Below are 27,851 nucleotides of genomic sequence, written 5' to 3' on the forward strand. Positions count from 1 at the left end.
TATGAGATTAAATTGTCAACGTGCGGCACGTGCCGACTGGACGTCAAAAAAAGAGTGCTGCTGTCATGTATCACACGTCTCTTTTTACCACGCAGTGTTACTGATAGTGACATCTCTCTTGCTCAGGCCTTTGTTTCTCTATTCCGCTAGGTATATTAACTTTATGATTTTTTCAGAGATTTGCATGTAAGTGTAAAAATTAAAAATATTTCAAATATTTTATTAAGGGCTTGTTTCGCCACTTCCTGATAAAGTGCAGAATAGGCTTTCCATAACTTTTTTGACAGATTCTCATACTAGAGTCAAGTTAAGCGGGGAATTCACTACCGGGCTGCCCGCGGGCCGCCCAGTCTGGCACAAGTCTGCCGCTTGCCCCTATTGAACACACACAGAACAGCAAGTCAGTCGAATAGATAGAGGGCTGCAGCTCGGTCGTGGACTCAATCTTCTTTGTAACAAATGATAGATTAGTATCGTCATTGATTTCTTTGGGCTGTAAGCCAGAAAAACCATAATATTATGGTAGATCCGGCCCCGAGTGAGCTACGAAATTCGTAGACTGTAGACACCGCGCCGTAGCCCGTAGGCCGTAGCGGGCTACGACCCGTCGCGTCGTCGCATCACGCGTGAATATGCCACTGAAAGTTCATGATGGTCTAGGCCGGTATAAATAGTCAGTAGGTACTTAAGAGGATTCCACACCGCCATTTTTTCCATACAAACGTTGTCCCCTGTTTCCTCCCTGGATAATGCTAGTAGAGTTATAATTTTTTTCCTGAATATCTACGGCCACTAATACAATGTCCCTATGTTTTCTTTTTTTTCATAATTTAATTATTAAATAAGATATGAACGTTCAAAAACCCAAAAAAAATGGCCAGATTTTCCACTGTGTTCAAACGTCCAGAAAACAGATTTGGCTAGATTATACAAAAAAAGCAAAACATAGGAACACAGCTCAAGCCTTTTTTTAATCTTTAATGAAAAAAGTACTTAAATCGGTTAAGTTTTGGAGAAGGAATCAGGGGACAACGAATCGTTGATTTTCTGGATTTTCTGCAGTTGTCTCTATCGCGTTCTGCGGTATAGGCTTGAGGTAAGGGAGACACCTATAGATATTACACGTACTTTTTTTTCATTTCTCTAGCCGCTGTGGTATCCTCTTAAGATGCGATAAGATGCTCTTTCAGCGCTGCCACTTTCTCAGTAAACTCTCTACAAGGAACCCATACACACCCAGAAGTATTATCACTTGGTTACACCATGTACTTTTGCATTAACGCGATGCGGGCGGTTTCACGGCGGTCGGTGGGCGACTTCACGGCGTCTTGGATACTTTTAGGCCGGTATAAATAGTCAGTAGTTAAGATGCGACCCGGTCTCAAGACGCGATTCGGCTCTGTGATTGGTCCAAAATTTGACAGCCAACCAATCACAGAGTCTGAACCGTGTCTTGAGACCGAGATGCATCTTGAGTACTGACTATTTATACCAGCACTAGAACAGGGGTCACCAAATGGCGGACCGCGGTCTGCATCCGGACCGCCCGACCCATTGTGTGCGGACCAAGCATGTTCGAAGATGATCTTCGTTCATCTTAGGACTTTAACATCTCTAGGATTTAATGTCAATATCTATAGCTTGCACCAATATTTCACTCCAAACTTCAGAGAGATTCATTCTTATCTCATCTCATTGATATCTAAATACCTTTGTAATTTCCGTAATTAACTTTGTTTTGTTTGTGTGGACCGCGAAGGTGATTTCGTGTCTTAAAACGGACCCCGGGCGAAACTAATTGGTGACCTCTGATCTAGAATCTAGATACTAGATGTTTGTAAGGCTGCGGCCTGCGTTCACAGTGTGTTTGGTTGACCTCACAGCAAACTGGTTGTCATTCGAAAATGAGCGACCGTTAGTCGGCCTCGGCCTCTAGACGATCAATTACACGCTTCAATTTTATTGAACAGTTTGTTTGACAACAAGATTGCGCCCGATGTTCAATATCAACGCTAGACGGTCAATAATATTACGCGGGAGAGCCATGCTTCGACACGAATGGGCCAGCTCGACCGGAGAAATACCACGTTCTCACAGAAAACCGGCGTGAGACAGCGCTTACGCTGTGTTTCGCCGAGTGAGTGAGTTTACCGGAGGCCCAATCTCCTACCCTATTCCCTTCCCTTATCCTCCTCTATTCCCTTCCCTTCCCTCCCCTATTCCCTTCCCTTCCTTACCATCCCCTATTACCCCCTCTTAAAAGGCCGGCAACGCACTTGCAGCTCTCCGATGCTGCAAGTGTCCATGGGCGACGGAAGTTGCTTTCCATCAGGTGACCCGTTTGCTCGTTTGCCCCCTTATTTCATTAAAAAAAAACGCAATACTTGATATTGCGCAATAAAATTGCTCATCTAGGGGCCCGCAGTTTACCCAGTTTATTTCCAGACATCTGACTTTTTCGTTCACACTTTACCGACAATACATGATTACGCAATTCAGCTTCGTGTGAACGCAGCCTCATAATATTTATATTTTTATTGTGGACTAGCTGTCCCGGCACGATATTCTGTCTACTCTGGTCCCGGTGAACTTCGTGTCACTTTAAAACCTTCCCTGCGGGGCTAAAATGGTCGCTTTGGAGAATCATATAATTAATAATGATTCTCTAAAGCGACCATTTTAGCTCCGCTGGACTTCTACGAATATTTTAAGACTAAAATTAGCCCAATCTGCTCAGCCGTTTTCGAGTTTTAGCGTTAGTAACACAATTGAAAATCCATTTCTATATATATTATATAGATAGCAATACTGGATAGTAAAAAATCTTTCAAAAGATAATAATATTAATTATAATATTGGACCATAACAACCATAGCGTATCAAAATAAGCTCAAAAAAGATAAGTAAACCAGATTTCATCTTTAATTGCTAATGCATGTAGTTTTTATCTAACTTAGTTAAGGGCTCTACACACGTGCCTGCAAATCGTTACAGAGGGCTTAAAACATGAATAATAAATAATAAAAAGACTAGCGCAAGTAGACAAAGTTTAGAACGGCGTCCACGTTATAATGTTATGATTTATGAATCATGATAATATCGAAAAAAAAAATGGTCTACGAGTTGACTTGGTGAACTTCGAGTCACATTGCGGCGTCCTGTCTGCCTAGCATACGCCAACGAGATATCTCACAAACCACAGCGTGGACCGCAAAACTCACAGCTCGAAGGCTCGCATCGCGCCGGCTCGATTATTTATAAAATCGAATTAAACGATTATATCTAATTTCCTTCGATTTGGAGTAAAACTATCGAGCAATGCTGAATATGTGGATCAACACCTCTGTATTAGCTATGTGATCAAAACCCAAGCAGCGCCGAAGCCGTGGGTTCTATACTCTACGTGATTGCTCGATCGAGCAAAGCCGTATGTAAGCACTTAGCATTACGGGGGACAGACAGCCAGAAAGCGGGACTGTCGAACTGCCAAACCAGACCAATGGTCACCTTACACAATATACCTTAACCAGAAATCGAAGTTTAATCCTCAAAAATAATAACCACTACGCCATTGGCGGTGCGTTATCATAAAATTTGTATATTATGTTAATAAAAGTTTTGTTACATAATTTTATCGTAAACATTTTTTATTAAGTACTTAATATAAACGACTTTTATCAATGTTTTGTAAACATTAGTAATTTAGTTAAAACTGGCGTAAGTACTTTTAAATAGTAAACCTACTTTCAAATTACACTGGTCTAATATAAAATTATGTTGCTCTGAATATGCTACAAGTTCTGTTTTTGGTAAAAGGTGGCCCCGTGCGAGTTTCTTACGCCGGTTCTGATGAGCTGCTAAAGTATTACCAATTCAAGATATTGCAACTGTGGCAGCTCAAATCTTCGAAATTTACGCGGTTTTGTCCAAGATTATTTTTTGTTTGTATTGATGTTAGCTATCAATTTTTGAAAAAAATATTCGTGAACGCGAAAAAACACATTTAGCAGACAGTAGGTCGGCCAGGCTCCATACAAAAATCTTCATACCCCTTTTACAGGGGCCTCTAAACCCTAGCTACGCCACTGCACAAAGTGGAAAAGAGTTTGACGAAAATAGTTCTATAAGTGCCTGACACACGTATGACCTTAAAGTAGGTACGCGGGTTTTAAGTTCGCGAACTTACTCAGCTCGCGTCGGTGATAGACGTACGAACTTTAAGTACGCGGGTTTTAAGTCCGCGAACTTACTCGGCTCGCGTCGGTGACACACGAGTACACTGGGTTACCATGTTGTCGACAGAAGAAGCTTTGTGTTATTTAAGAATAATATCATATTACGTTTTAAAAACTAATAAGAAAAAACTAAATCGAAAAGTTTAAGTGTATACGTACGTGCATATTTATCACACAGATGAAAACCAATTTCGGTTTCGTTTGACAGCTCGAAATTGTTGCTCTATTCCGCTAGGTATATTAGCTTTATGGTACCTAGGAGATTTATAGTTTGGACAATGAATTTTCTACGTCTACATGTAGGTACATCAGCTATCGATGAACACCAATAAATTAATATTTTGTTTTGTTTGATAACATAAAATAAATTGAGATTTTGTTGATTATTAAAGATTTGAAATTAAAAAAAACGTTTTATTTGACTGAAAAATGTTAGCATAATTTTTAGCTATATTCTATACTTACTTTAGGAAATGCTTATTGTTAGGAAATACAAAACCTTTTATTATAAAAGGTCAAAGGTAACCGTAGGCGGATTAAGAAGGGCTCGATCGATACCACGTGTTTCCAAACGTTGAGTTTTCACATAAAACGTGTGACCTACGAATTCGAAATATGAATTTAAATTGAAGAATTGTCTTTTCGGCCATTTTGTTGGTGTTTTTTAAATTATTAAATGTAGCAAACACAAAATATTTAAGGATTTTCTTACGTTTTATTTGGGTACATAAAATAAATTATATTCGGTTTCTTTATTATCTTGTGACATTTTATTTATTTCTAACTAAATATGATAGATAATGTTTGTTTTAAGATAGGAAATGGAATGTAGCTAAGTACAGTTTTTCTTAAAAGAATAGAGAATAGGTATTTTTTTGGAGATTATAAAGCACATTTTGGGGACCAAAAAATATTTTTGGAGTCTTCTACAATTTTAATGGGAAATGAAATAGAGATACTGTCACATGTGGAATTTCTTATGGATATATACCGCATTATTATTAATATTATGTACCGTACTTTAATAACAAATAAAACACACTTAACACGTTTTATTCCTGTTTGCACATACCTACGTCTTATTATTATGTTAATTTAATAATTTATAACTTATTGATATCAAACGAAGGTTAACTATTTAGCGCAACTGGTAGTTCCTTTATTAATTTTAAAAAACGGAATAACTTACATTTTATTTTTTTAGTCACAATTTTTCGGCCAACACTGCACACAATTTTCCCGCCTTTTTCGGTTAGGGCGACTTAGCCCGCCAACACAGAGTCCGAGACTGCCGTGCGCCAATTATGAGAGAGAGAGAAGGCAAAGATATCAATGAGAGCAATAGAGATGTCCTATCGTATTGAACGCATCAGCGAGGGGTCAGAGTGCTTAGGGTCACTTTTTACCCTTATCAAGGGTAATGCAAAAATTGGCAAATCTAAATTGACATTTTATTTTTTTGAAAAAAAAATCTATAAAAGGGTTCTGAATGGGTGCTCATTTTTATAGATATAAAAAGTTTGGAAACCCTGTCTAGCTTTAAAATAAGTAGTACTTACCTAGAATGTATTACTAATAATTAATAAATAATTGTAATTAAACTGTATTACTACTTGAAATAAAAGCCTTACTAATAAATAATTCTTGTGGAGGTAGATTGTGCAATCAACAGCTATCGTATTTCATAAGACTCCTTTAAATTAAGCCTAAAATAATGCGCTTCAATTAAATACTACTTAGGTAGCTATTATAATATTATGTGGTATTAGATCTTACAGTAGGCTCTAATCAAAGCCTTCTCAGCAAAATCATAGATAGATTGCGTCAGCAAAATATTTCTGAAGGGCAGAATAGTAAACGCAAATGTCAGCTTTATTAACATTACGGGATGACTCAATTTTCTTTGATAAGAATTGTCAATGGTAGGAATGTGCCGACTTGCTGAGCAGTACCATGGGTTCACTGAAAAGTGGCGTGAATTTAGCGCGCGTCAACTCGCAAATCTTCAAGACCGTTTCAAGCGTTCTGCGATGACCAGTACAGGTCACCCCCGACGTGTTTGACCCCAGGCCGCGGCCTATACGGCCTTTTTATAAATCCAAAACTGGTGGTGACTGGTCGTTGTCATGTATCATGAATCATTATGTGATTTGCATGCTCGAATGCAGTAAGTATTCGTTTATAACACTTATAGTAAATAGTTACAGATTTCATTATAGTTTACTTCATATTTTATCCCGATTCCCCACTAAAGATTCAGCTTTTCTCTCATGAATGTTGCTACTTTACAATATCTATACTTACTCCATCTTACCTTTCATTGGCTTATCTATGTGTTAACGGTAAGTCCACGTCCTACAAGTCTTCGTAGAAGCGGCCTCCAAGACGTGATGGCCAGTAATGGTTTGTGGTACTGCTAGAACTGTTTTCTTGAGTCATAGAAACAGCCAACAGCTAGTCGCGTGTTTAATATTGACACATGCGCCTAACTTGATTATTCAGCAAATACTCATTTGTGTGTTTTCACTTAATTTTTACAAGGGGTAAAATAGCGATTTTGACTGTGATAACTCATTAGTCATAAAGCTTAGGCCAAACCTACGCGAACAGGCGTCTGCGAAGCGGAGCGTCAAGTTGTCAAATGTGTGTTTACTGTTTTGTATACATTTGACAACTTGACGCTCCGCTTCGCAGACGCCTGCTCGCGTAGGTTTGGCCTAAGCTTTATTCATAAAATATGAAATATCACGTCAATACTCAATACCCGGATGTTTCTTTGAATCGGTGAAGGAAGCTATGTAAAGCTAAATAACACCGGACTTGTAGAAAATTAAGAAAAAGAAGAAGATAAATTTATTGTATTTGACATGAGTTTTGTCGGGAATGTGAAAGAGTGATGTTGTGTTTTTGTATTATTTTCCTAAAAGTGTGTTAATGGGGTTTTTAATGTGTGTAGTAGGATATTAACCATTAGATATTCGTTATCGTGCACAAGTGTAATTGTATTGGATCCGACTGTAAAATCCTGCAGGAATCGATTTTTTCGATCTAATATATTTTAAAATAATCTTTAGAACGTATAGAATGGATTAATGTTGGGTTGCCTTGTCAAAAGTAGCCGCAAGTACCTACCTTTAATTAAGTTTAATGCATAGTATATATTATAAGTCTATGGTTTAATGTTCATGAGATAAATGCATAAATTTGCATGTACATCTTTTTTTCAGTAAATATTACATCATTTGAAAGAAAATGACGTGACAAAATAAGGTATAAATGGTTGCCAGCTCTAAGTCAGCCGCAACCTAGGGTTGCCAGCCCGTAAACAGACATAGTTCTTCATCAAAATTGAAGTATCGCTTTTTTTAATAATTTTGGTACAAAATTAAAGTTTTACGCAATATGAATATCCATGTATCGCATTTTGTACATTGAGGACGTCGAGAACCCGCAGGAATGCTATTTTTATTTAACAGGCGTTTTTATTTTTATGCGTAGTGTCCTGTCATTCCTCAATGTCATTCCTTCTTAGTTCTTACTTTTCTATTGAATTTAATTTTACTCAATTGTAATTGGGCATAGGACTCATACGGCAACTACGACTCGAGAAACTCTGACGGATCTTGGTCAGAGAACACCATTCTTATCGGACGGATAAATAAATTGCTCCGATAGGTCAGATTACGGGTGTAACGAGTATAAATATTGAGTAGTCCGCCTTTTGCCTTGGTGCAGTGCACAAAGTTTAATTTTAATATAATAAATCGAAGTGAAGAGTTAAAAGTGATTTAATTTAAAGTCATCAAAGCTCAAATATAGACATATAAATAATATCAACAAAAATCATACAGTCCACAATATTGTCTGGTCCTTCGAGCCGGATAAAGAAGAACGAGCTGCTGGTTAACCAGGAAGAAAACCAGCCATTCAAGAACGAAAAATAATCAGCAAGTTTTCGTCGCAAGAATACGAAGAACGAAGTACTTGTCAGTGCCAGTTTACCAAGTCGAAGAGGTTTGAAGCAACGGACGTCTAGCGTTGTAACGTTGAATCCGTCGAACGACAACGTCTATTCGTTTTGCCGTTGAGTCCACGCAACGTCTATGTGCTGACTCCGCAAAACTTCATCCGCGTCGTGAACAAGCGAGGAGGCGTGTAATGGAATAGTCACCGCAACACCGAACGGTTGCACTACGTGACGTCGAGTGCGTGAACGACGCGTCGGTGAATCGCAACGAAAAAGCGTGCCGATTATCGACTCACGTAGCAGGATGGTGGTTACACGCAGCCAGGGAAATGCAGCGGGTGAAGAGGAGTGTCAAGACACAAGAACGAGCAGGTCGGAATGTGAGTACCTGCAGCCGGGTGCAAGAAGAGCAGAATACGAGCGTCTACGCCCCGGCATAGAAAAAAGCCCAGTACCTGCGACAGTGAGCAGGAGTGAGGCGGAGCGCCGTCTACGGTCACCGACGCAGTCAGTGGCCTCATATAGTTCAGCAACTAGCGTCAGAACGAGAATACAGCTAGCAAAATTGAAAGCCGCTGAAGAAATGGCAGCTATCAGGAAGAAGGAGCTGGCTATTGAAAAGGATCTTGTAGAGCAGCGTCTGGAGACAGAAATACTTGTCATACAAGACGAGCAGGAAGACATCCTTGAGGACGTGGGCACGAAGGAAGATCGACCACGGGTTGAAGATTGGCTACGGACAAACCCGGTCGCCCCACGGGGGGAGGAAAGAAGCCAAAAGGATCAGCGAGTGCAGCAGTTCACAGAGCCAGTCGCTGCTCGAAATAAATCAGATATCGAGCAACTAGCCGATGCTATTGGTCGAATGGCGCGACCTCGAATTTATCATAGCGACCTGCCGACGTTTACCGGTTCCATAACCGATTGGCTCCCCTTCAAGGCTTCGTATGTAGACACAACGAAGATGTACGATGTATCGAACGCTGAAAATATACAGAGGCTAAGAAGTTGCCTCAAGGGAGAAGCACGAAATGCCGTGGCGGCATTATTACACACCGCCACGGATCCGAAAGTGATAATTAAGACATTGGAGCAATGTTTCGGAAGACCAGAAGTTATAGTTGATCGCGTTCTGGAGGACTTGAAGAAGATTCAGAGGCCTGGGTCTGCCGCAACTGAGCTCAACGCCTTCGCGATAAAACTACAGAACATCGTCTGCGTTCTCGAAGCGATGGGCAAAAGAGGCTATCTGCACAATCCTCTACTCACACGAGACGTGTTGGAAAAGTTGAGTCCGCACCTACGAACGCGCTGGTGCGACTATGCTCACGAGAGAGAAGGAGCGGCCGAGCCGGAAATAGTTATGCTCTCAAAGTTTTTGATGAGAGAAGCAGACCAAGCCCTCCGGTATTCGTATGCGCCGTCAATGTCGACGAGTAAAAAAGAAATACGGTCAACGCTGCATGTGGAAAAGAAGAAGGTTTACGCAACGTTTGTCAGAGACAGGAAGAGCAACGAAGGCTGTCCTAAATGCAGGTCAGCGCATCAGCTGCATAATGCCGAACTACAGCAGAGGGTGGAGGAGTCCGAAGCTGTGCCTGACACAGAAAGAGTGCTGCACGTATATGAAAAGATTAGCCCCATCGAAGAAGAAGAATTACTACAAGAGAAAAATTCTGAGATGAAGGCATCGGACGTTAGCGACCGACCACGGGTGAAGAGAGAAGACCAGCGAGCCCTGGAGATAGTCACAAGGACTATTAGACCGACCCAGGAGCGATCGGAAGCTGGACTTCCATGGCGTCAAGATGAAAAGAAACTCCCTCAGCGCAATAAAGCGACTCTCCAACAGAAAAGCACAAAGAGGAAGATAAGTGCCGATCTTGCGTTCGCCGGATATTATTTCAAGCGGCGCAAGTTGAAAAGGTTTACGGCTAAGTTGGTACCCCGACGCGAGGCGCGAAAGAACGAGCGACCAATCCAGCGTGGTGACGTCAAAAAAGTTAGCACGTCACCGCCACGCAATACCCGGTCCGAAGGATATCGCCGAGAACACCGCACCGGGACCAGATGGAGAAGTACGGCCTGCTGTCGTCCAAACACGGACGAGGATGTTCCGGGGGCCTGGAAGGAAGCTGGAGCTACAGGGAGGAGAGGCTACGCAAGCTGCGCCGGGGGGAGAAATGTTGTGGACACAACGATGGCAAGGGTGGCGAACATATTTTAGAAAGTTAAGTAGTGTATTTCTAAGATATTGTTAAAGTGAAATCGCCACATGTTCGGTCCCTTTGACTGTATTAGGTTCGTTAGTTAAAATACGTTATTATTGTGTTCCTTAAAAATTTGTAACGAGTAAAGCTGTTTCTCTTAAAAAGTAATAAAGCATTGTCTTTGTCATAACAATAAAATATAAAGGATATTTAGGAACAGACGTTCGGCAATATCTGAGAAACTAGCGTGAGAATAGAATTTTAGAAAGCTAGCAGATGCTTAGTCTATTGTCTACGGTAGATTTATTTATTTGATTATTGGAATATGTGTAAACTACAAATAAATAAAGACTAGGCTATCGTATGTAATATGGAACACCTTTGGGGTTAGATACGAATGTGATTAATTATTAAATGTGTTGTAATATCTAGCTGTAGGTTTTGAGTATAATAAAACGTTATGTATTCTTGTGTATTAATTTCCGCGATAGTAATTGATGCTATGAGTATTTCTTGCCACGTATTGTGTAATTCGTACGTTTGGAATCAGAGGGCAAGAAATACGAATAATGTGTATTAGTAGATGATTAATTAGTACACATCTGAATTAGATTTAATTTGTATAATGTATATTAATCTAAGACTCTGATTTGTGAGTCATGATATTATGTTACGTAGATTAAGAACATAATATCATGGTATTGAAATTGTTGTATTGCATATTATGTATTGAATAATTATTGTGTGTGCAATTTGTATTGTGTAGTGCACAGTGCCATAGTAATGGGTAGGAAAGAGATAGGTATATGCTGAAATGGTATCTCCGCGAGATAGAAATAAGGCGGGGGCTTCTGCGTATATCCTCGCACCGGGATAAGTGGGCGGGGTCTTCTCCCTCTGCGCTAGCGCATGGCGGGAGTGAAGCTTAGACGTATAAATAGGCCGGTCGACGTTGCGACGTGGCGTTGTGATAGAATAGTAATTGGGCATAGGACTCATACGGCAACTACGACTCGAGAAACTCTGACGGACCTTGGTCAGAGAACACCATTCTTATCGGACGGATATAAATTGCTCCGATAGGTCAGATTACGGGTGTAACGAGTATAAATATTGAGTAGTCCGCCCTTTGCCTTGGTACAGTGCACAAAGTTTAATTCTAATATAATAAATCGAAGTGAAGAGTTAAAAGTGATTTAATTTAAACTCATCAAAGCTCAAATATAGATATATAAATAATATCAACAAAAATCATACAGTCCACAATATTGTCTGGTCCTCGAGTACAATTTTACTCAATTAGAGGTACTTGCGGCTACTTTTAACAAGGCAACCTAACATTGATCCATTCTATACGTTCTAAAGATTATTTTAAAATATATTTGATCGAAAAAAAACGATTCATGCAGGATTTTACGGTCGGATCTTAGGATATAAGAAAGTGATGTAATAATTAATATCTAGAAAAGTGATCTTTTAAGTTCCCACCAAAACTCCATCGAAAGTTTCAGTAATGCGTCTACCAAGTAACACGTTACTGAAACGACCGACTTGACTTCTTGACTGTATTGACTTTATACTAGGACATTGACTAGACTTTAGACCTGAGTCCTGACTGATTTGATGATTTATTATAGAAAAAAATTGTATTATAGAATATTGTTTTCCCGCCATAACTCGACTCTGGCCATGGTTATATAGCTGAAGTGCCATTATAAAAAAAAAATGTATTGGACATCTGACACTTGACAGATTTCGAAAAAAAAAATTTAAAAAATTGACAGATTTCGTTGTGACAGATATCACATGTTGCAGTTATGTTTACATGTTTTGTGGATAATTTTCGTAAATTAATAAATTAATTTCTATCAAAAAGGATAAAATACTAATATAAAAATGATACGCAGACAAGCCCGGTTACGGCGGGAATACTTATACAGAAAATCAGTGGAGGACAAACAAAAAAGTATACAAGCAAAAAAAGATCAACTTAAACGAAGCTTAGAAGAGAATATTCCTATTCATGGCGATTTAAGAAAGGAAGCGATTGCATTACAAAAAAGAATAGAATATGAAGACAAAGGTATGTCAAAAAAATAACTTTCATGTAGTAAAATCTGGATTTAATTATATGAACGTTAGATAACCTCAAAACTATTGAAACTTAAAAATTTTTTTTGTATAATTACGAGTGCTATCCTTCTTATAACAAAGACTAAGTACGTAATTTGCATATTCAGCGTGAATTTTAATTGTTGCTTAATTCTTGGATGTATTTCTTTTTTTTTTAATTTATTTAACAAATGGTTGATTTATCTTGTTCACAATTTATATCATGACGCTAATACATTATTATTATGTACTTACAATCTATAAAAATATTTAAAATATATAAATTACAGGACCTGAGCGAGCTGCAGTTATCGGTGGTTTCAGTGGGGGAGCCAACACACTCAGTTCACAGGATGATGAGTACAGATACGCCGGTGTTGAAGATCCCAAGATCATGATCACCACCTCACGAGAGCCGAGCGCTCGACTCAAGATGTTTGTGAAGGAGCTGAGGTTTGTATATTGTAACTGGAGATAGATAAATCAAATTTTAATTCAAATATACTTACTAATTCCCACAACTCGGTTGCGCCTAAATTCGTTTACCGCACGGGAACCGTACATTTTTCCGGAATAAAAAGTGTACTATGTCCTTTTCTGGGACTCAAAGTATCACCATACCCAATTTCAGCCAAATCGGTTCAGCGGTTTAGGTGTGAAGAGGTAACAGACAGACAGACAAACATATTACACACTTTTGAATTTATAATATTAGGAATACTAGCTATTTGACCGAGCTTTGCTTGGTATTCGATAAAACACAAATAAAATGACATTTTCTAAAAATGATTCATAGCTAGTTCGATTTATCGCCCCCGAAACACCCTATATACTAAATTTCATGAAAATCGTTAGAGCCGATTCCGAGATTCCAATTATATTTTTATATATATACAAGAATTGCTTTTTTAAAGATATAAGATTATTATTATGAATAGATTTTGCATATTGTTAATGTTAAAAAATAAAAATGTTTAAGTATGAGGTTATGTTTTGAAAATTCCTGCAGCAGGAATGTAACACCATGAACAGAGTGAACTCTATACAAGGGACATATGCGTCATGCACATTGCACACCCTTTATCCCTTTTGTTTGTTACACTCTGTAAACATAATATGTTTGCTTTCCAGACTTATATTCCCAAACAGTCAGCGTATGAACCGTGGTGGGTACGAGATGTCGCAGTTAATCCACGCATGTCGGGCCAATGACGTCACCGACTTCATTGTAGTGCATGAGCACAGAGGTGTGCCAGATAGTTTGGTTAGTAATAAGTTACAGTCTTGTGTCTAATTGCTTGCCCGTTGATTAATTATAAAAAATCATACGTGTCTAGTTTTATTTAAACCAGGCCATTCAGGTTTCAATAAAACAAGCTATTAAAGTCGTATAATTATCATTATTTATTTTGATTTCATATTTTAATTATTACAATTTCTTAAAAAAAAGATGTTTGATTGTCTATGGTATTTTTAGGTTATATGCCATTTGCCGTATGGGCCAACAGCATCATTCACTCTCTCTGGAGTCGTGATGAGGCATGATATTCCAGATATTGGACCAATGAGTGAACAGTACCCACATCTTATATTCCATAACTTCAAAACTGAACTAGGTGTGTAAATATTATAAGTATACCGACTGGACTATAAATATTTCGTGGCATATAATATTTTGTGTTATTGGTTTAAAAATATTGTTTTTACTTTTTTAGGATTAAGGACAATGAGTATATTGAAGTATTTGTTCCCTGTGCCGAAACCTGACTCCAAGAGGGTTATAACATTTGCCAACAATGATGACTACATCTGTTTCAGACAACATACATACAGAAAGGTAAACTATTCTTTTCAGCTTAAATAAATATCTGCAAAAAACGATTTTTCGTGATCTCTATGAACTTGGAGATAAGAATTCAATGTTTTCTTTTCTATTTCAGGCCGGCAAAGACGTGGAGCTGACGGAAGTCGGTCCTAGGTTCCAAATGAAACTGTACGAAATTAAACTGGGCACGTTAGAAGCATTAGACGCGGCCGACACCGAATGGGCACTCCGCCCCTATATGAACACGGCTGCTAAGCGAAGATTCCTCAGTCTTGAGGATGGGTGGCAGGAAGATGCGGATTAAAATATTTTTTTAAATTATTTTTTGTTATTATTTACTAAATTTAGCATTATATTATATTCTGAATATAAGGCTTTTTGTTATAGAAACATAGATTATTCGGGCTCTATACTTTTATTTTCTAGCACAACTGAAAAAAATGTCATAATTTTGCATCTATGTAAATCAGGATATTTACGAATTCGGAGTTTTGCCGGGAATATGCAAGAGTGATATGTTGTGTTTCGGTATTATTTTCCTAAAATTGTGTTAACTGGGTTTTTAATGTGTAATATTGGTAGGATATTAACCATTAGATATTCCTTAACGTGCACAAGTGTAGGAAAGTGGTGCAATATCCAGAAATATGCTATATTGTGTTCCCTCCAAAACTCCCATCAAAAGTTTCAAGCCTCTACCACTTTACTAAATGGACCGACTTGACTTCTTGACTATATTGACTTTATATTTAGACATTGACTAGACTTTAGATCTGACGGACATGACGATTTAGAAAACCGGTGGTGAAATAGAATAATGTCTTCCCGCTTTAATATAGGTACTCGACACTGGCCATGGCTATTTAGCCGAAGTGCCATAATAAGAAAAAAAATCCAAATTCCGAAATGTCAAATGTCAAAAATCATGAGCCCGTGTTGTGCTTTTTGTAAAAACAATGTTATTTTATGATTTTTAAACGATCTTATAAATAATTTCTAATTCATTCTAACTTTTAAAGACAAGACAATTACTGGAAAAGTGTAAATGAAAGTCGTACGATGTGAATCTCGTGTTTTCCCACGTGTGCTTTTACACGTATTGTTTGGCGAAATAATTCCGTTATTAGATTGTTTAGTAAAATTTTAATGAAATTTATTAGTTGATAGTTTTATAAGTAGTTAGAATTTCTATAAGAGGCTATACAATGCTCGTAACAGAACCAAATAGGAATAGGCAAGCAAATAGATGTTCGATTATAAAGATAATGGAACAAAGGAAACACCCATATTTTTATCAAAAACCGAAAGAAAAATATGAAAAATCTCTTTCTATTGTACATAAAATGAAAGGTAAACTTGTAGTCATAGTTACAAATGTCTATATTAATACTTGGGCAGTTGGGCACATCTAAAATTTCTTATCTAAATTTACAGATACGGTGAAGTTAAAATCGAAAGAAAGTACAGTAAAATTACGAGATGATGTAGTTGAGGAAATAATAAAACGTCCCAAAATAGCTATAACTACTTCGAAACTCCCAAGTGAAAGACTGCTTTTATTTATTAAGGAACTTAGGTATGATAAGTTTTAATTCTTTTTTAACCATAAAGTTAATATACCTAGCGGAATAGAGAAACAAAGGCCTGACAGATGTCACTATCAGTAACACTGCGTGGTAAAAAGAGACGTGTGATACATGACAGCAGTACTCTTTTTTTGACGTCCAGTTGGCACGCATGCCGCACATTGACAATTTAATCTCATAGAATTCATGTTCAATCATGCTTGTGAAAGTGTATACATACACATATTTTTCACACAGATGAAAACCAATTTTGGTTTTGTTTGACAGCTCGAGATTGTTGCTCTATTCTGCTAGGTATATTAACTTTATGTTTTTAACAACTCCATCGTGGGTATAGCAGACACAATAGAATTTCAGTTGTTATGCGGCAGCCGGCTGCTGCTTGGGGATTTATTAAACTGTAGTAATATAGATGAAAAATAATATTTTGCAAGGAGATATATTATAGAATGCATGTTCTAGTATTATTGTTCAAATTTTAAAATAATTGCAGGTTAATTTTTCCAAATAGTTATTGTCTGACTCGGGATGGAAACATGATGTCTGAAATGATGAGAAAATGTAAAGTGGATGGATTCACAGACCTCATTGTGGTACATGAATATATGGAGGTTCCTGATAGTTTGGTAATTATCTTTAAAATAGTAATTCTATATTAATATTAATCCTTCGATTGTGGATTCTATTGTTGTCGTGATCACTGGTGATCTTATGGGGTTAATAGGTTAAATAACAAACAGCTAATAAGGAAGCACAGAGATTGCCAAACTTTCAGGGCTCATTTGGGCTTCTAGTTTCTTGAACAAACCAAGGACCTAACCTATCATTATAATATATTGTCAAACTAGTCCCCACACCAAATATTCTTCTTGCAATTTTATAATATACTACTATTTTATATTGATGATTGAAGAGTAGCGTGCCTTGGTCGGGCCTGATTTAAAAGTTGGGGCCGTGGCCCCCAATTAATTGATACCGCAGAGATAGTTGTAGCTACACTCCGGATTAAACAGAAGATACACAAAGAGAAAAGCCAGGCTTTTGGCATAATGCCATTTTTTCTCATTAAGCCTCGTAATGTGCTTGGTATTGCTGCTGCCATTGCTATCCATACTAATATTATAAATGCGAAAGTGTGTCTGTCTGTTACCTCTTCACGTCCTAACCGCTGAACCGATTTTGCTGAAAATTGGTATGGAGATACTTTGAGTCTGGGGAAAGGACATAGGCTACTTTTTATTGCAGAAAAATGTACGAGTTTTGGCGCAACGCGACGGAGTTGCGGGCATCATCTAGTTCTCTATAATCTACATTGTAATTTTTCAGGTTATATGCCATTTGCCGTATGGACTGACAACATCATTCACATTATCAGGAGTCATAATGCACAGCGACATGCCCGTCGTGGCACAAATGAGTGACCAGACCCCTCATATTGTGTTCAACAACTTCAGATCATTTCTAAGTATGTTTTATTATTAGATATAAGTTTGTTCCATTTAGGTTTGACCCACATATACCACAACCACACCACACCGTCGCAACAAAATGTGGTCATCTGTATCACACATGCGGTTATCCTGCCAAATTTAGTTATATTGATCCTTGTTAAAAATTAAAAATTAAAAATACACGGATTTTTTCTTTTATACGTGTATTTTTATTTACACATATACATACTCAGTGCTAAAATGTTGAGAAATAGCTTCCGAAAGTTATCCTAAAAGACACTACAATAATTAATGGACACGACGCGTCGCCCGCGCATTATGTGCCCCCGCACGCGCGCCTCCCCTCGCGTCACCCCCTCTCATATCTATCGCCGCCAGTGACCGTTCTGCAACGATTTTAAATGGGATAAAATAATATATCATTAAAAAAATAACACTCAAATTTTTTTGGTTGAATGGACTCTCCTAATGATATATATACCCTGTATAATAACGACTGCAAAATACCACATTTTGTGTGAATAGTCCTATTCATTTTCAATACAAATTCTTTAAACCTTACAAAGTATAAGCCCGACCATGTGGTGTGGTTGCATTGTGGTTGTGGCATTGTTGTGGTACGTGTGGAACGTCCCATAATCTACTGCTAATGAAACTGAATGCTAATGAACGCTAATGAAGTTTTGAAACAATATGCAGTTTAACTAGGAAGAATTTAAAGCTGTAGCTCTACCATGAGTTTAAAGCTAAGTATTTATCGATACTCGATACCAACTACATAAATTTTTAGTATGGCAAATTTTACAGCGCCTCTAGTGGTTACTACGAAACTAAAATCGCCATACTAAAAATTTACCTAGTCGGTATCGAGTGTCAATAAATTAAACTCATGGTAAAGCTACTGGAGAAATGACACTGAAATTTCCGTTTTGCCTGCTTGGCAATATTAAAGAGGAATAGGTATAAATATTGTTTTTGTTACTAATTTTAAATTTTACCTTACTTGTAGGTATGAAAATAATGAGCATATTACAATATTTACTGCCTGATACAAATATGGACTCTCAAAGAGTTATTACGTTTACACACGAGGACGGCTACATCAGTTTCAGACAGCATACTCACAAACAGGTAATGTTCGTAAAAGTTTGAATACACTGCAGAAAAACTAAAAATGTCAAGGTATATAGGTCATGCACAACTTTAAGAGGATACACCAGGGGCAAGAGAAATTGAAAATAGGTATTTGAAAATGTATTGCTGTCTCACCAATCTCAAGTCTTCCACTGCAGAGCACGATAGAGACAACACAACAAAAGTTCTAATAAAAGAACAGAAAATCTGCAATTCGTTGTCCGCTGATTCCTTCTGAAAAAAAAAGAAAACATAGGTACACCGTACATGCTAATAGTGGCCATAGATATTCAGGAAAAAATCATAACTCTACCGGCACTATCCAGGGAGGAAACGGGGGACAATGTTTGTATGGAAAAACAGCGGTGTGGACTCCTCTTAAGATATGTTGATAAAATTGAATGGAAATTTTAATGAAAAGTCCTTTGGTGATGTGAAAATAATGTTTATCCTGCAAGTACCTTGACTTGCAAGATAAACATTGAGATATATCTATATATCTCAAAAAAAAGTAATTGAAATTTTGGTAAATAATCTGCATGCGAGATATTAGGGACTATTGGTAGCTGTTATATTATGAGCTATTAACATTGGGCGGCATGCACCACTTTCAAACAAAGTCTAAGTAAATAAATCATTACACTCCATGTACAATTTTTATTTATTTTCAGGACGGTGACCACGTAAAACGTAGAGAGTCCGGTCCACGTTTTCAATTGAAACTCATAGAAATGAAATTCGAAACCCCAGAAGCCTTGGATGCTGCAGATGAGGACTGGATACTTCGCCCTTATTTAAATACAAACCAACATTTGCGAAGGCTTGGATAAATAAAGACTTATTATAGACTGATTTTAAATTTTATTGCTTGAATTATTTTGAAAAATCCGTTATTGTTGTATGGACGCAGGGCAACTAGATAAGATTATGGCTGACTAAATAACAATCAAGACCTTACGATAGCTACATCTAAAAAAAAGTTGTGCTGTCAAATTGACATGCTGATATTTCTCGAAGGAGGAGAAGTAGAACAGATTCAAATTATCAGTGATTATCACAAAATTTATTAATTTTAAAAAAGATTTAGCTATGGGGAATGGAAAGGAAGGCAGATTATTAGTGTTATATGGCAGCCAAACGTTCACAGCTCAGGAAATAGCCGAGAGGATATGGCGGAAGACGAAAGTTTTGGGTTTCAGAGGTCCTGTACAGGCGATGGACGATTATCCAATTTCTCGTCTGATTCACGAGGAATTCGCTTTGTTTGTTTGTGCGACGACTGGGCAAGGGGATGAGCCGGATAATATGAGGAGGTTCTGGAAGTTTCTTCTGCGAAAAAACCTTCCAAACAACTCACTAATGAAGCTCAAATTTGGTGTCGTTGGCTTAGGAGATTCTACATATTCCAAATTCAATTTCGTCGGAAAGAAACTACATAAGCGTTTACTACAGCTTGGAGCTACGCCACTTTTGAATATAGGTAAATTTCATTTTTTTTTAATTTTTTTTTTATGGCACATTGGCATAATAAATATTATGTTACACATTAAATTGCAATTTGCAGCCTGCTACTCGTTATAAACCAATCCAGACCTTAAAAGATAAAAGCAAAATATACTTAAAAATCTGTTAGTTTTTATTATAGTCTGTATCTAAATGATTTATTTTTAAACAGTAGCATTATAGTCGAAGCATGCAAATAAATCTAAAATCCACAGTTTATTTGCAACTTCATTGCACTGAAGTTAGTTTTAATAAAACAGAAACCAACTTTATCTTAGATAACATAAAATTCTATGTTCTTAACTAGTAATTTAAATATTAATGTATCAATCCCAATTTTTCAGCGCTGTGTGATTACCAACATGACCTCGGCCACGATGCAGTACTGATGCCTTGGTTGGGAAACTTCTTTAGCACCTTGAAGTCCTACTTCCCAAATATACAAACAGACACCATGAACAATTCTTTTGTACCACGCTGGAAAGTATCCCTAGTAAAGACGGATAGCTGTGATAACCAAAAAAATGTATCCGAGGATGTTTATTATGGTAAAGGCTGTAGGGATCATTTTTTGGATTCCACATATTTGGAACTGGAGAAGAATGATAGGACTACAGATGAAAGTCATTTTCAGGTAAGATTTATCATTATAAAGTCCGTGCAATCCACAAAGACGCGCCCCACCACTTTTTGGGTGAGCATTTTTCCCTTTGACCGCGGCGCTTTTTCTTAATTGGGTCTATTTATTGTAGTGTGAGCGTGCACTCGTAGGTAATTAGTGTGTACCGATAACACTCAAACATTGGCGAAAGCTTGCACACATATATTATAAACAATTAGAAGGAGTAGTGGGGCGAGTCTTTGTGGATTGCGCGGACTATACACACAAATGTCTTTTGTATTTTTTATGTAAGATAAGGGCGCAAATGAGCAAATGGGTCACCTGATGGAAAGCAACTACTGATGGTAGTTGCTTTCCATCAGGTGACTCCCATGGACACTCGCAACATCAGAAGAACTGCTGGTGTGTTGCTGCCTGCTGGCCTTTGTGTTCTTGAGAATCCGTAGAATCACTTCAATTGTTGTCTTTTCTAAATGCAATGACTTAACTGTATCCTAAAAACACTTTCCATGAAAGTAGCAATACAGCTTCGGAGTCACAGTGTAAGATTTTTTTTTTAAATGAAATAAGGGGGCAAACAAGCAACCGTGTCACCTGATGGAAAGCAACTTCCGTCGCCCATGGACACTCGCAGCATCAGAAGAGCTGCAGGTGCGTTGCCGTCCTTTTTAAGAGGGAATAGGGTAATAGGGGAGGGTAGGGATGGGAAGGGAATAGGGTAGATAGGTAGGATTGGGCCTCTGTTAAACTCACTCGCAGGCGCGGTCCCAAGGGGGGGTCACAGGGGACATGACCCCCCCCCCCAAAATCTAAGGTAAAATTGAAAATAAAATAAAACCCAGAACCGTCCGAGGGCGCAGATTAAAAAAAAATAGTGTAGTGACCACTGAGTGTCGAGCCGGCCCATTCGTGCCGAAGCATGGCTCTCCCACGTATAAGTACATTAAATAACTTTCCACTGATAATTTCACTGTATAGTCTCCGAAAGTTTTTATCCTAATTCCACTTTTCAGGATGTCAGACACATCATATTCAAAACAGTTGACGGTAACCCATTACAATACTCACCGGGGGATATTTTCAATATACGACCACGGAATTCTAAGGAAGATGTTGATGATCTGTTTGGTATATTCGAAACGCACAATATAGATATAAAACCATATCATCTACTGTCAGTTGAAGAATATCATGATGGTAAGAATTAAGAAACCATTGATATATTTTAATAAGTATAGTGACTAAAGGAAGAAATAATTTTGGCAGTATTAATTATTACATTTTATAAGAAGGTGTATTTTCTTATTAGAATGTTTTACTGTTGTTACTTTGCCTTGCCTAAATTTTTTTTTTTTTTTTTTTATTAAATAAGGGGGCAAACGAGCAAACGGGTCACCTGATGGTAAGCAACTACCGTCGCCCATGGACACTCGCAACATCAGAAGAGCTGCAGGTGCGTAGCCGGCCTTTATAAATTAAATTTGGTTCCTTAGTTTCGATTTGTAAAAATAAACTTTTTAATTTGCTATGTTTTAGTTAGTTTGTCAGATTAATTAATATATTATTAAGGTGAACATTGATCTAACTGCACCGCACCGCAGACTTACCTATGCAGCCACACTGTTTTGTTGTGTTGCTCACAGCCTATTTTTGCCAAGCGTCAAAACAGCTCTGTAAAGGTCAAACTGCGGGCAAATATTCTTTCTACTGATAAATATGAGCCAAACAGCACTATAACGGCGCGGCGCAACCCTGCGCGGCGGGTCATGGTTGCTACAAAAAATATTTAGTCACGTCGCGCCTTGCAAATGCGTTTTTTAATCTACTTTAGCCACGTGCCAAAACCTGGCTTGTAAGTTAGCCGCAAGTTTGCCGTCTCACAACAATTTTTTCATTCTTTAGATATGCCAGTGCCTGATTTTCTAAAGCAGCCCTTAACATTGTACGAGGTAGCTGAACAGTATTGGGATTTGAAGGCCTACCCGACGCAGTATTTCTTCTCTCTTCTAGCTCTCATATCCGAAGATAAGTTGGAAAGGGACAAATGTATAGAGCTCAGTTCGCCCGAAGGTCAGGAGGATTGGTTGAACTATTGTAGGAGACCAAGACGGACTGTGTTAGAAGTGAGTAAAGTTTTTTTGTTTTCAAATAATATAATCATTGATCACCTTGAGTTTTTCGCTTAAATTTCTGCCACGCACTGTAAAACTCTGGAACGAACTGTCACCAGCAGTATTTCCGGACCTATACAACCTGCAAACCTTCTAGAAGAGGGCTTACTCCCTCTTAAAAAGCCGGCAACGCACCTGCTGCTCTTCTGATGTTGCGAGTGTCCATGGGCGGCGGTAGTTGCTTTCCATCAGGTGACCCGCTTGCCTCCTAATTTTATAAAAAAAACTTTTAAGAAGACTAACCGCCGTACTCAGAGACATTTAATTATGATTAACCTTCAATTTAATGAAGAGTTTGACAGATAATGTATGGGGCTTATGTCAAAATTTTGAATTAATTACACCGGGTTGCACCAACTTACTTTATATTATAACTATAATTTTAATCATTGAGGTACTATAGACTGGAGAGAGCCTTATATCGGTGTATAAGCGTCAAAAGCGTGTAATGTTATGTCCTACTTACTAGGACATAACAAAGGAGACGGTCGGCATATTTAATGTAATAAAAATGTTAATAAAGGTTTTTAGTGAACATTTAATGCTAGATATTGTTGAGTTTTGTGGTTCCGCTAAATAATAAACCATAAGAATGGTCAAAGAAGGCCTCAAACACGTGGATTTAACATTAAATACGTAAGTTTCGAATAACGTTTTTTGGACTTTTCAAATGGTATTTTTGTAAGCTAAAAAGATATTTTATAAGTTTATTAATCCCTTATTCGTGCTATATAAGGCATTAGTGCTAAAAATGTCACATCAATTAATAATTTGGCTATAAAAATTGCATAGCTTTTTACGTGTGTTTACGGATTCTCATCACTTGAACTATAGTTAATCGATATCATGAACTAATTGACTTTCTTTCCTGTATCATAATGTGCTTCGAAATAATCGACAAATAGAAATATTCAAGAAAATAAACGCACACTACTTGTATGAAAATAAGCACAAAATGGCCACGCGATGACTACATCTATACTATAATACTTAGTCTCAGTTTCATCAAGCAATGTTAAATAAATAATGGCTTGTTAAATCAGTTAATGGCCTGTTAGAGCTATCGAGCGTTCCACCATGCCCTAATGTCATGTTAAATCACCTAACACGGTGTTAAATTTAATTCCTGCTATGGAGGTCCGTTAAATATTTAACAGGCTGTTATATGAGTCAAAATAACAACTTTCAAAGACAATAATATGCAATATCAATAAAAGAATCTGTTTTGACTTTTGAGTCTTTCCGCCATGTTTCCGCTACGTCCTTATTATTCATTATTTTCATAGTTATGAATAATTATTTATTTTCACTTTGCCAAAAATTCAGCCTTCGGATTTTCCTTGACATTGCAAATATACTAACTTGTATCAAAATTACCAAACCGAAATAAGTAAATAAAAGTTTGTATTATGATTCATGTTTTCAGCCTTGACAGATAATAATTATTAACCTGGTAAATTAAGAAGAACTATTATAGCGTAACAAATGTATGCGATCAGTGATATTTTAATTTTATCGCATTATCTACTATTATACTAATAAGGAAGAAAGTGACACATTGCAGCAAACATGTCGTATTAATCTTGTACATTGTAATTTCGTCGCCTATTAACAAGAATTAACCAATTTAATAGTTGTTCACTCGTTGTTCACTTAACATTGCATTTACTAATCCGCTGTTAAATTTTTACTGTGGGACATAAGTATTTTAACAGTCTGTTTAATTTTCCAAGGTCTGTTAAGTAATGCCTTGTTAGGATTTAACAAACAGAGGTTGGTGAAATTGGGTCTTAATCTATGACTTTAACCATAACAAAAAGTCAAATGAACTGTCAAATCCCTAGTAAAATGTTAATATGGCGTCCATAATGGACATTATGGATGCCATATTTGACGATCACCTTAACTTTAACTTTAACTACGCCTCTGGTTCAACCCACCCTTAAGCTGCGTTTCCACCAGAGATGTGTTGCGAGGAATGTGTTTTTGAGAACCAATAGAATCGCTTCATGTCATGACCTTACCATGACATCGCTCAGCGCGGCGATGCCATTGGATAAAACACATTCCTCAATCCTCGGAACACATCTCTGGTGGAAACGCAGCCTAATTGACATATTTTATAGTCTGTCAAGAAAGTGAAGAAATTAAAAAGTGGCAACATCGTAGTGTCCATCCCTTTCAAATCGATCTAAGAAAAAAGGGATGACACCACGATCTTGCCACTTTTTAATTTCTTCACTTTCTTGACGTACTATAAATATCTTTCACACATTTCAGGTGCTACACGACTTCCATAAGTCAGCCTCAAAACTTACAATAGAAGTATTATTTGAACTCCTATCTACAATCAAACCCAGATCATTTTCTATAGCGGGCAGTTGTCTCAAGTCCGAGGGGAGGAGGATAGAACTATTGATAGTAGTCGTCAAATATTATAGCAAGTTAAAGAAAGCTAGGCTCGGTCTAGCATCGAATTGGTTGAAGAATTTGAACGTCGGTGATCGGGTGTACGGTTGGATCAAGAGAGGGACAATGAAGTTTCCTCAAGACGCGGTAAGTTTGTTGTTACATACACACGACATTTTTGCATTTATAAACATTGTATATTATACTTTAAGATTGTAAATGTGAATTAACATTATTCCAATTAGAACCTAAAAAAAAATCTAATTTCATACGTGGGAGAGCCATGCTTCGGCACGAATGGGCCGGTTCGACCGGAGAAATACCACGTTCTCACAGAAAACCGGCGTGAAACAGCGCTTGCGCTGTGTTTCGCCGAGTGAGTGAGTTTACCGGAGGCCCAATCCCCTACCCTATTCCATTCCCTACCCTCCCCTATTCCCTCTTAAAAGGCCGGCAACGCACCTGCAGCTCTTCTGATGCTGCGAGTGTTCATGGGCGACGGTAGTTGCTTTCCATCATGTGACCCGTTTGCTCGTTTGCCCCCTTATTTCATTAAAAAAAAAATCAAATTCTAATTCAAAAACTGATCTGTTAACGCCGGTCTGTCACGTATACCAGGAGCTGGCGCGACGTGCGACGGCTTTTTGCAATTTTGACATAGACTGACGTTTAGGGGTTAATAAATAATTTATATGGCAAAACAATATTTGCCGGGTCAACTAGTAATGCTATAACTTAAACTAGCGTCTAAGTTCTTTTCAGCGCCATCTATCGACCAATTTTTTTCCAGAGCATTCCATTAATACTAATCGGGCCTGGTACTGGTCTGGCACCGTTCAGAAACTTACTCCAAGAGAGATCTATACAGGGTACCGCTAGCAGTGACACATTACATCTTTTCTTCGGCTGTCGATACAAGAATAAAGACTTCCATTGTAGACAAGAGTTAGAGGGAATGGTGGATTCTGGAGAATTGACATTGTATTGTGCGTTCTCAAGGGACCAGGAGAATAAAATGTGAGTAATTTTTATATTTATTCATTTTTAAGGAGTATTTGTACCATCGAAGAAAATGCCGCGAAAAAAATCACCGTGGGAGAGCCATGCTTCGGCAGGAATGGGCCGGCTCGACCGGAAATTTACCACGGGCTCACGAAAAACCCGCGTGAAAAAGCGCTTGCGCTGTGTTTCGCCAAGTGAGTGAGTTTACCCCCTCTCCTCCCCTATTATTTATATGCCTACTTAAAATGCCGGCAACGCACCTGCAACTCTTCTGATGTTGCGAGTGTCCATGGATGACGGAAGTTGCTTTCCATCTGGTCACCCGTTCGCTCGTTTGCCCCCTTATTTTATAAAAATTGATATGCAGAGGGCGGACCTACATTTAGTCTGGTTAATTAATATGTCTATACCTATAATTGGTATTGATATAACGCGAACAAATTACGGAAGTCTGCTATCCATACTAATATATTTTTTAATGAAATAAGGGGGGCAAACGAGCAAACGGGTCACCTGATGGAAAGCAACTTCCGTCGCCCATGGACACTCGCAGCATCAGAAGGACTGCAGGTGCGTTGCTGACCTTTTAGGAGTGAATAGGGTAATAGGGGAGGGTAGGGAAGGGAAGGGAATAGGGGAGGGTAGGGTAGGGGATCGGGCCTCCGGTAAACTCACTCACGGCGAAACACAGCGCAAGCGCTATTTCACGCCGGTTTTCTGTGAGAACGTGGTATTTCTCCGGTCGAGCCGGCCCATTCGTGCCGAAGCATGGCTCTCCTACGTTAAATTATAAGTGAAGAAAATGTGTCTGCCTGTCTGTGACCTCTTCACGTCCAAACCAATTTTATTCAAAGGTATGGAGATACTTTAGGTCCCGAGAAAGGACATAACATACTTTATATACTTACTGATGTACGGTTCACGCGAGATCATCAAATTTTGAGCAACGGAGTTTATCTAGCATCTAATATATCTCTTTTTAACTTCCAGATATGTACAACACAAGATAGCAGAAAATAAAGACGTATTGTGGAATTTACTGAACAGAGGTGGTTATATATTTATATCAGGTAACGCTAAGAATATGCCTGATAATGTCAGAGATGCATTCATAGAGGATGTTATATCTGAGGCTGGAGGAATCAGTTTGGAAGACGCTAAGAAAATGCTAGAAGATATGGAGAGAAATAATAGATTGCAAGTTGAGACTTGGTAATATTATGTGAAGAACAAGACATATAAACTACTAGATACCTACCAAAGTTATTTTTACTTAAAGTTCTTCTCCTTATTTAAAAATGGCTCCTTAGTGAGTCGCCAATGTCAGAGTGTGTCTTAGCAGAACCAGAAACGGAAACAAATGTCAAAAGTAAATTGTAGCAGAAACGGAAACGGACGCAGAAACGGAACTGTAAATAATATAAAAAAAAAGCTCTTAGTGAGTAGGTAAAAAAGTTATAATATGGCACCCAGCCTCTAACAACTGTACATTTTGAAATAATGTACAGTCAATGTACAAGACCGGCGTTACCGACGTAGTTTTTGTCGTCTATGTGGTAAGATTTATTTGCGCTTAAAAAGGTAACGAATGTCTCGACATAGACAATACACCTTAGATTTACGC

General features: G+C 38.0%; 4 protein-coding genes across 4 annotated transcripts in view; 3 read left to right on the forward strand and 1 right to left on the reverse strand.

The window, feature by feature from the left end:
- Positions 1-5,530, reverse strand: part of LOC121737652 (large neutral amino acids transporter small subunit 1) — a 30,240-nt gene extending 24,710 nt beyond the window's left edge. Inside the window, exon 1 of the mRNA XM_042129314.1 lies at positions 5,425-5,530. Coding sequence (XP_041985248.1) covers positions 5,425-5,426 — 2 coding nt within the window. The 5' untranslated portion in view covers positions 5,427-5,530. The remainder of the gene's footprint in view (positions 1-5,424) is intronic.
- A 6,704-nt stretch (positions 5,531-12,234) lies between these two features.
- On the forward strand, positions 12,235-14,666 carry LOC121737839 (U3 small nucleolar ribonucleoprotein protein IMP4-like). The gene is made up of 6 exons (XM_042129571.1): positions 12,235-12,495; positions 12,815-12,977; positions 13,656-13,788; positions 14,002-14,140; positions 14,240-14,361; positions 14,465-14,666. The coding sequence occupies exons 1-6, from the start codon at positions 12,309-12,311 to the stop codon at positions 14,651-14,653; spliced, it is 933 nt and encodes a 310-aa protein (XP_041985505.1). The 5' UTR covers positions 12,235-12,308; the 3' UTR covers positions 14,654-14,666.
- Positions 14,667-15,250: 584 nt separating this feature from the next.
- On the forward strand, positions 15,251-19,372 carry LOC121737840 (U3 small nucleolar ribonucleoprotein protein IMP4-like). The gene is made up of 6 exons (XM_042129572.1): positions 15,251-15,699; positions 15,784-15,925; positions 16,429-16,561; positions 17,262-17,400; positions 18,396-18,517; positions 19,192-19,372. Exons 1-6 carry the CDS (start codon positions 15,555-15,557, stop codon positions 19,348-19,350), a joined length of 840 nt encoding a protein of 279 aa, XP_041985506.1. The 5' UTR covers positions 15,251-15,554; the 3' UTR covers positions 19,351-19,372.
- Positions 19,373-19,400: 28 nt separating this feature from the next.
- Positions 19,401-27,550, forward strand: LOC121737826 (NADPH-dependent diflavin oxidoreductase 1). The gene is made up of 7 exons (XM_042129544.1): positions 19,401-20,000; positions 20,368-20,657; positions 21,659-21,842; positions 22,548-22,768; positions 25,097-25,372; positions 26,016-26,242; positions 27,218-27,550. The coding sequence occupies exons 1-7, from the start codon at positions 19,610-19,612 to the stop codon at positions 27,441-27,443; spliced, it is 1,815 nt and encodes a 604-aa protein (XP_041985478.1). The 5' UTR covers positions 19,401-19,609; the 3' UTR covers positions 27,444-27,550.
- Positions 27,551-27,851: the final 301 nt, after the last annotated feature.

Source organism: Aricia agestis, chromosome 21 (genome assembly GCF_905147365.1).
Source record: "Aricia agestis chromosome 21, ilAriAges1.1, whole genome shotgun sequence".
NCBI lineage: Eukaryota > Metazoa > Arthropoda > Insecta > Lepidoptera > Lycaenidae > Aricia > Aricia agestis.

What these genes read in the sequence shown, in the direction of transcription:
- LOC121737839 (XM_042129571.1), top strand. Translation starts at nt 12,309, where the DNA reads ATGATACGCAGACAAGCCCGGTTACGGCGGGAATACTTATACAGAAAA. An exon ending in ATGTTTGTGAAGGAGCTGAG is followed by an intron (nt 12,978 to 13,655) that starts GTTTGTATATTG and finishes TTTGCTTTCCAG; the next exon opens with ACTTATATTCCCAAACAGTC. An exon ending in GAGGTGTGCCAGATAGTTTG is followed by an intron (nt 13,789 to 14,001) that starts GTTAGTAATAAG and finishes TGGTATTTTTAG; the next exon opens with GTTATATGCCATTTGCCGTA.
- LOC121737840 (XM_042129572.1), top strand. Translation starts at nt 15,555, where the DNA reads ATGCTCGTAACAGAACCAAATAGGAATAGGCAAGCAAATAGATGTTCG. An exon ending in TATTGTACATAAAATGAAAG is followed by an intron (nt 15,700 to 15,783) that starts GTAAACTTGTAG and finishes CTAAATTTACAG; the next exon opens with ATACGGTGAAGTTAAAATCG. An exon ending in GACAGCATACTCACAAACAG is followed by an intron (nt 18,518 to 19,191) that starts GTAATGTTCGTA and finishes ATTTATTTTCAG; the next exon opens with GACGGTGACCACGTAAAACG.
- LOC121737826 (XM_042129544.1), top strand. Translation starts at nt 19,610, where the DNA reads ATGGGGAATGGAAAGGAAGGCAGATTATTAGTGTTATATGGCAGCCAA. An exon ending in CAGATGAAAGTCATTTTCAG is followed by an intron (nt 20,658 to 21,658) that starts GTAAGATTTATC and finishes TCCACTTTTCAG; the next exon opens with GATGTCAGACACATCATATT. An exon ending in TGAAGTTTCCTCAAGACGCG is followed by an intron (nt 25,373 to 26,015) that starts GTAAGTTTGTTG and finishes ATTTTTTTCCAG; the next exon opens with AGCATTCCATTAATACTAAT.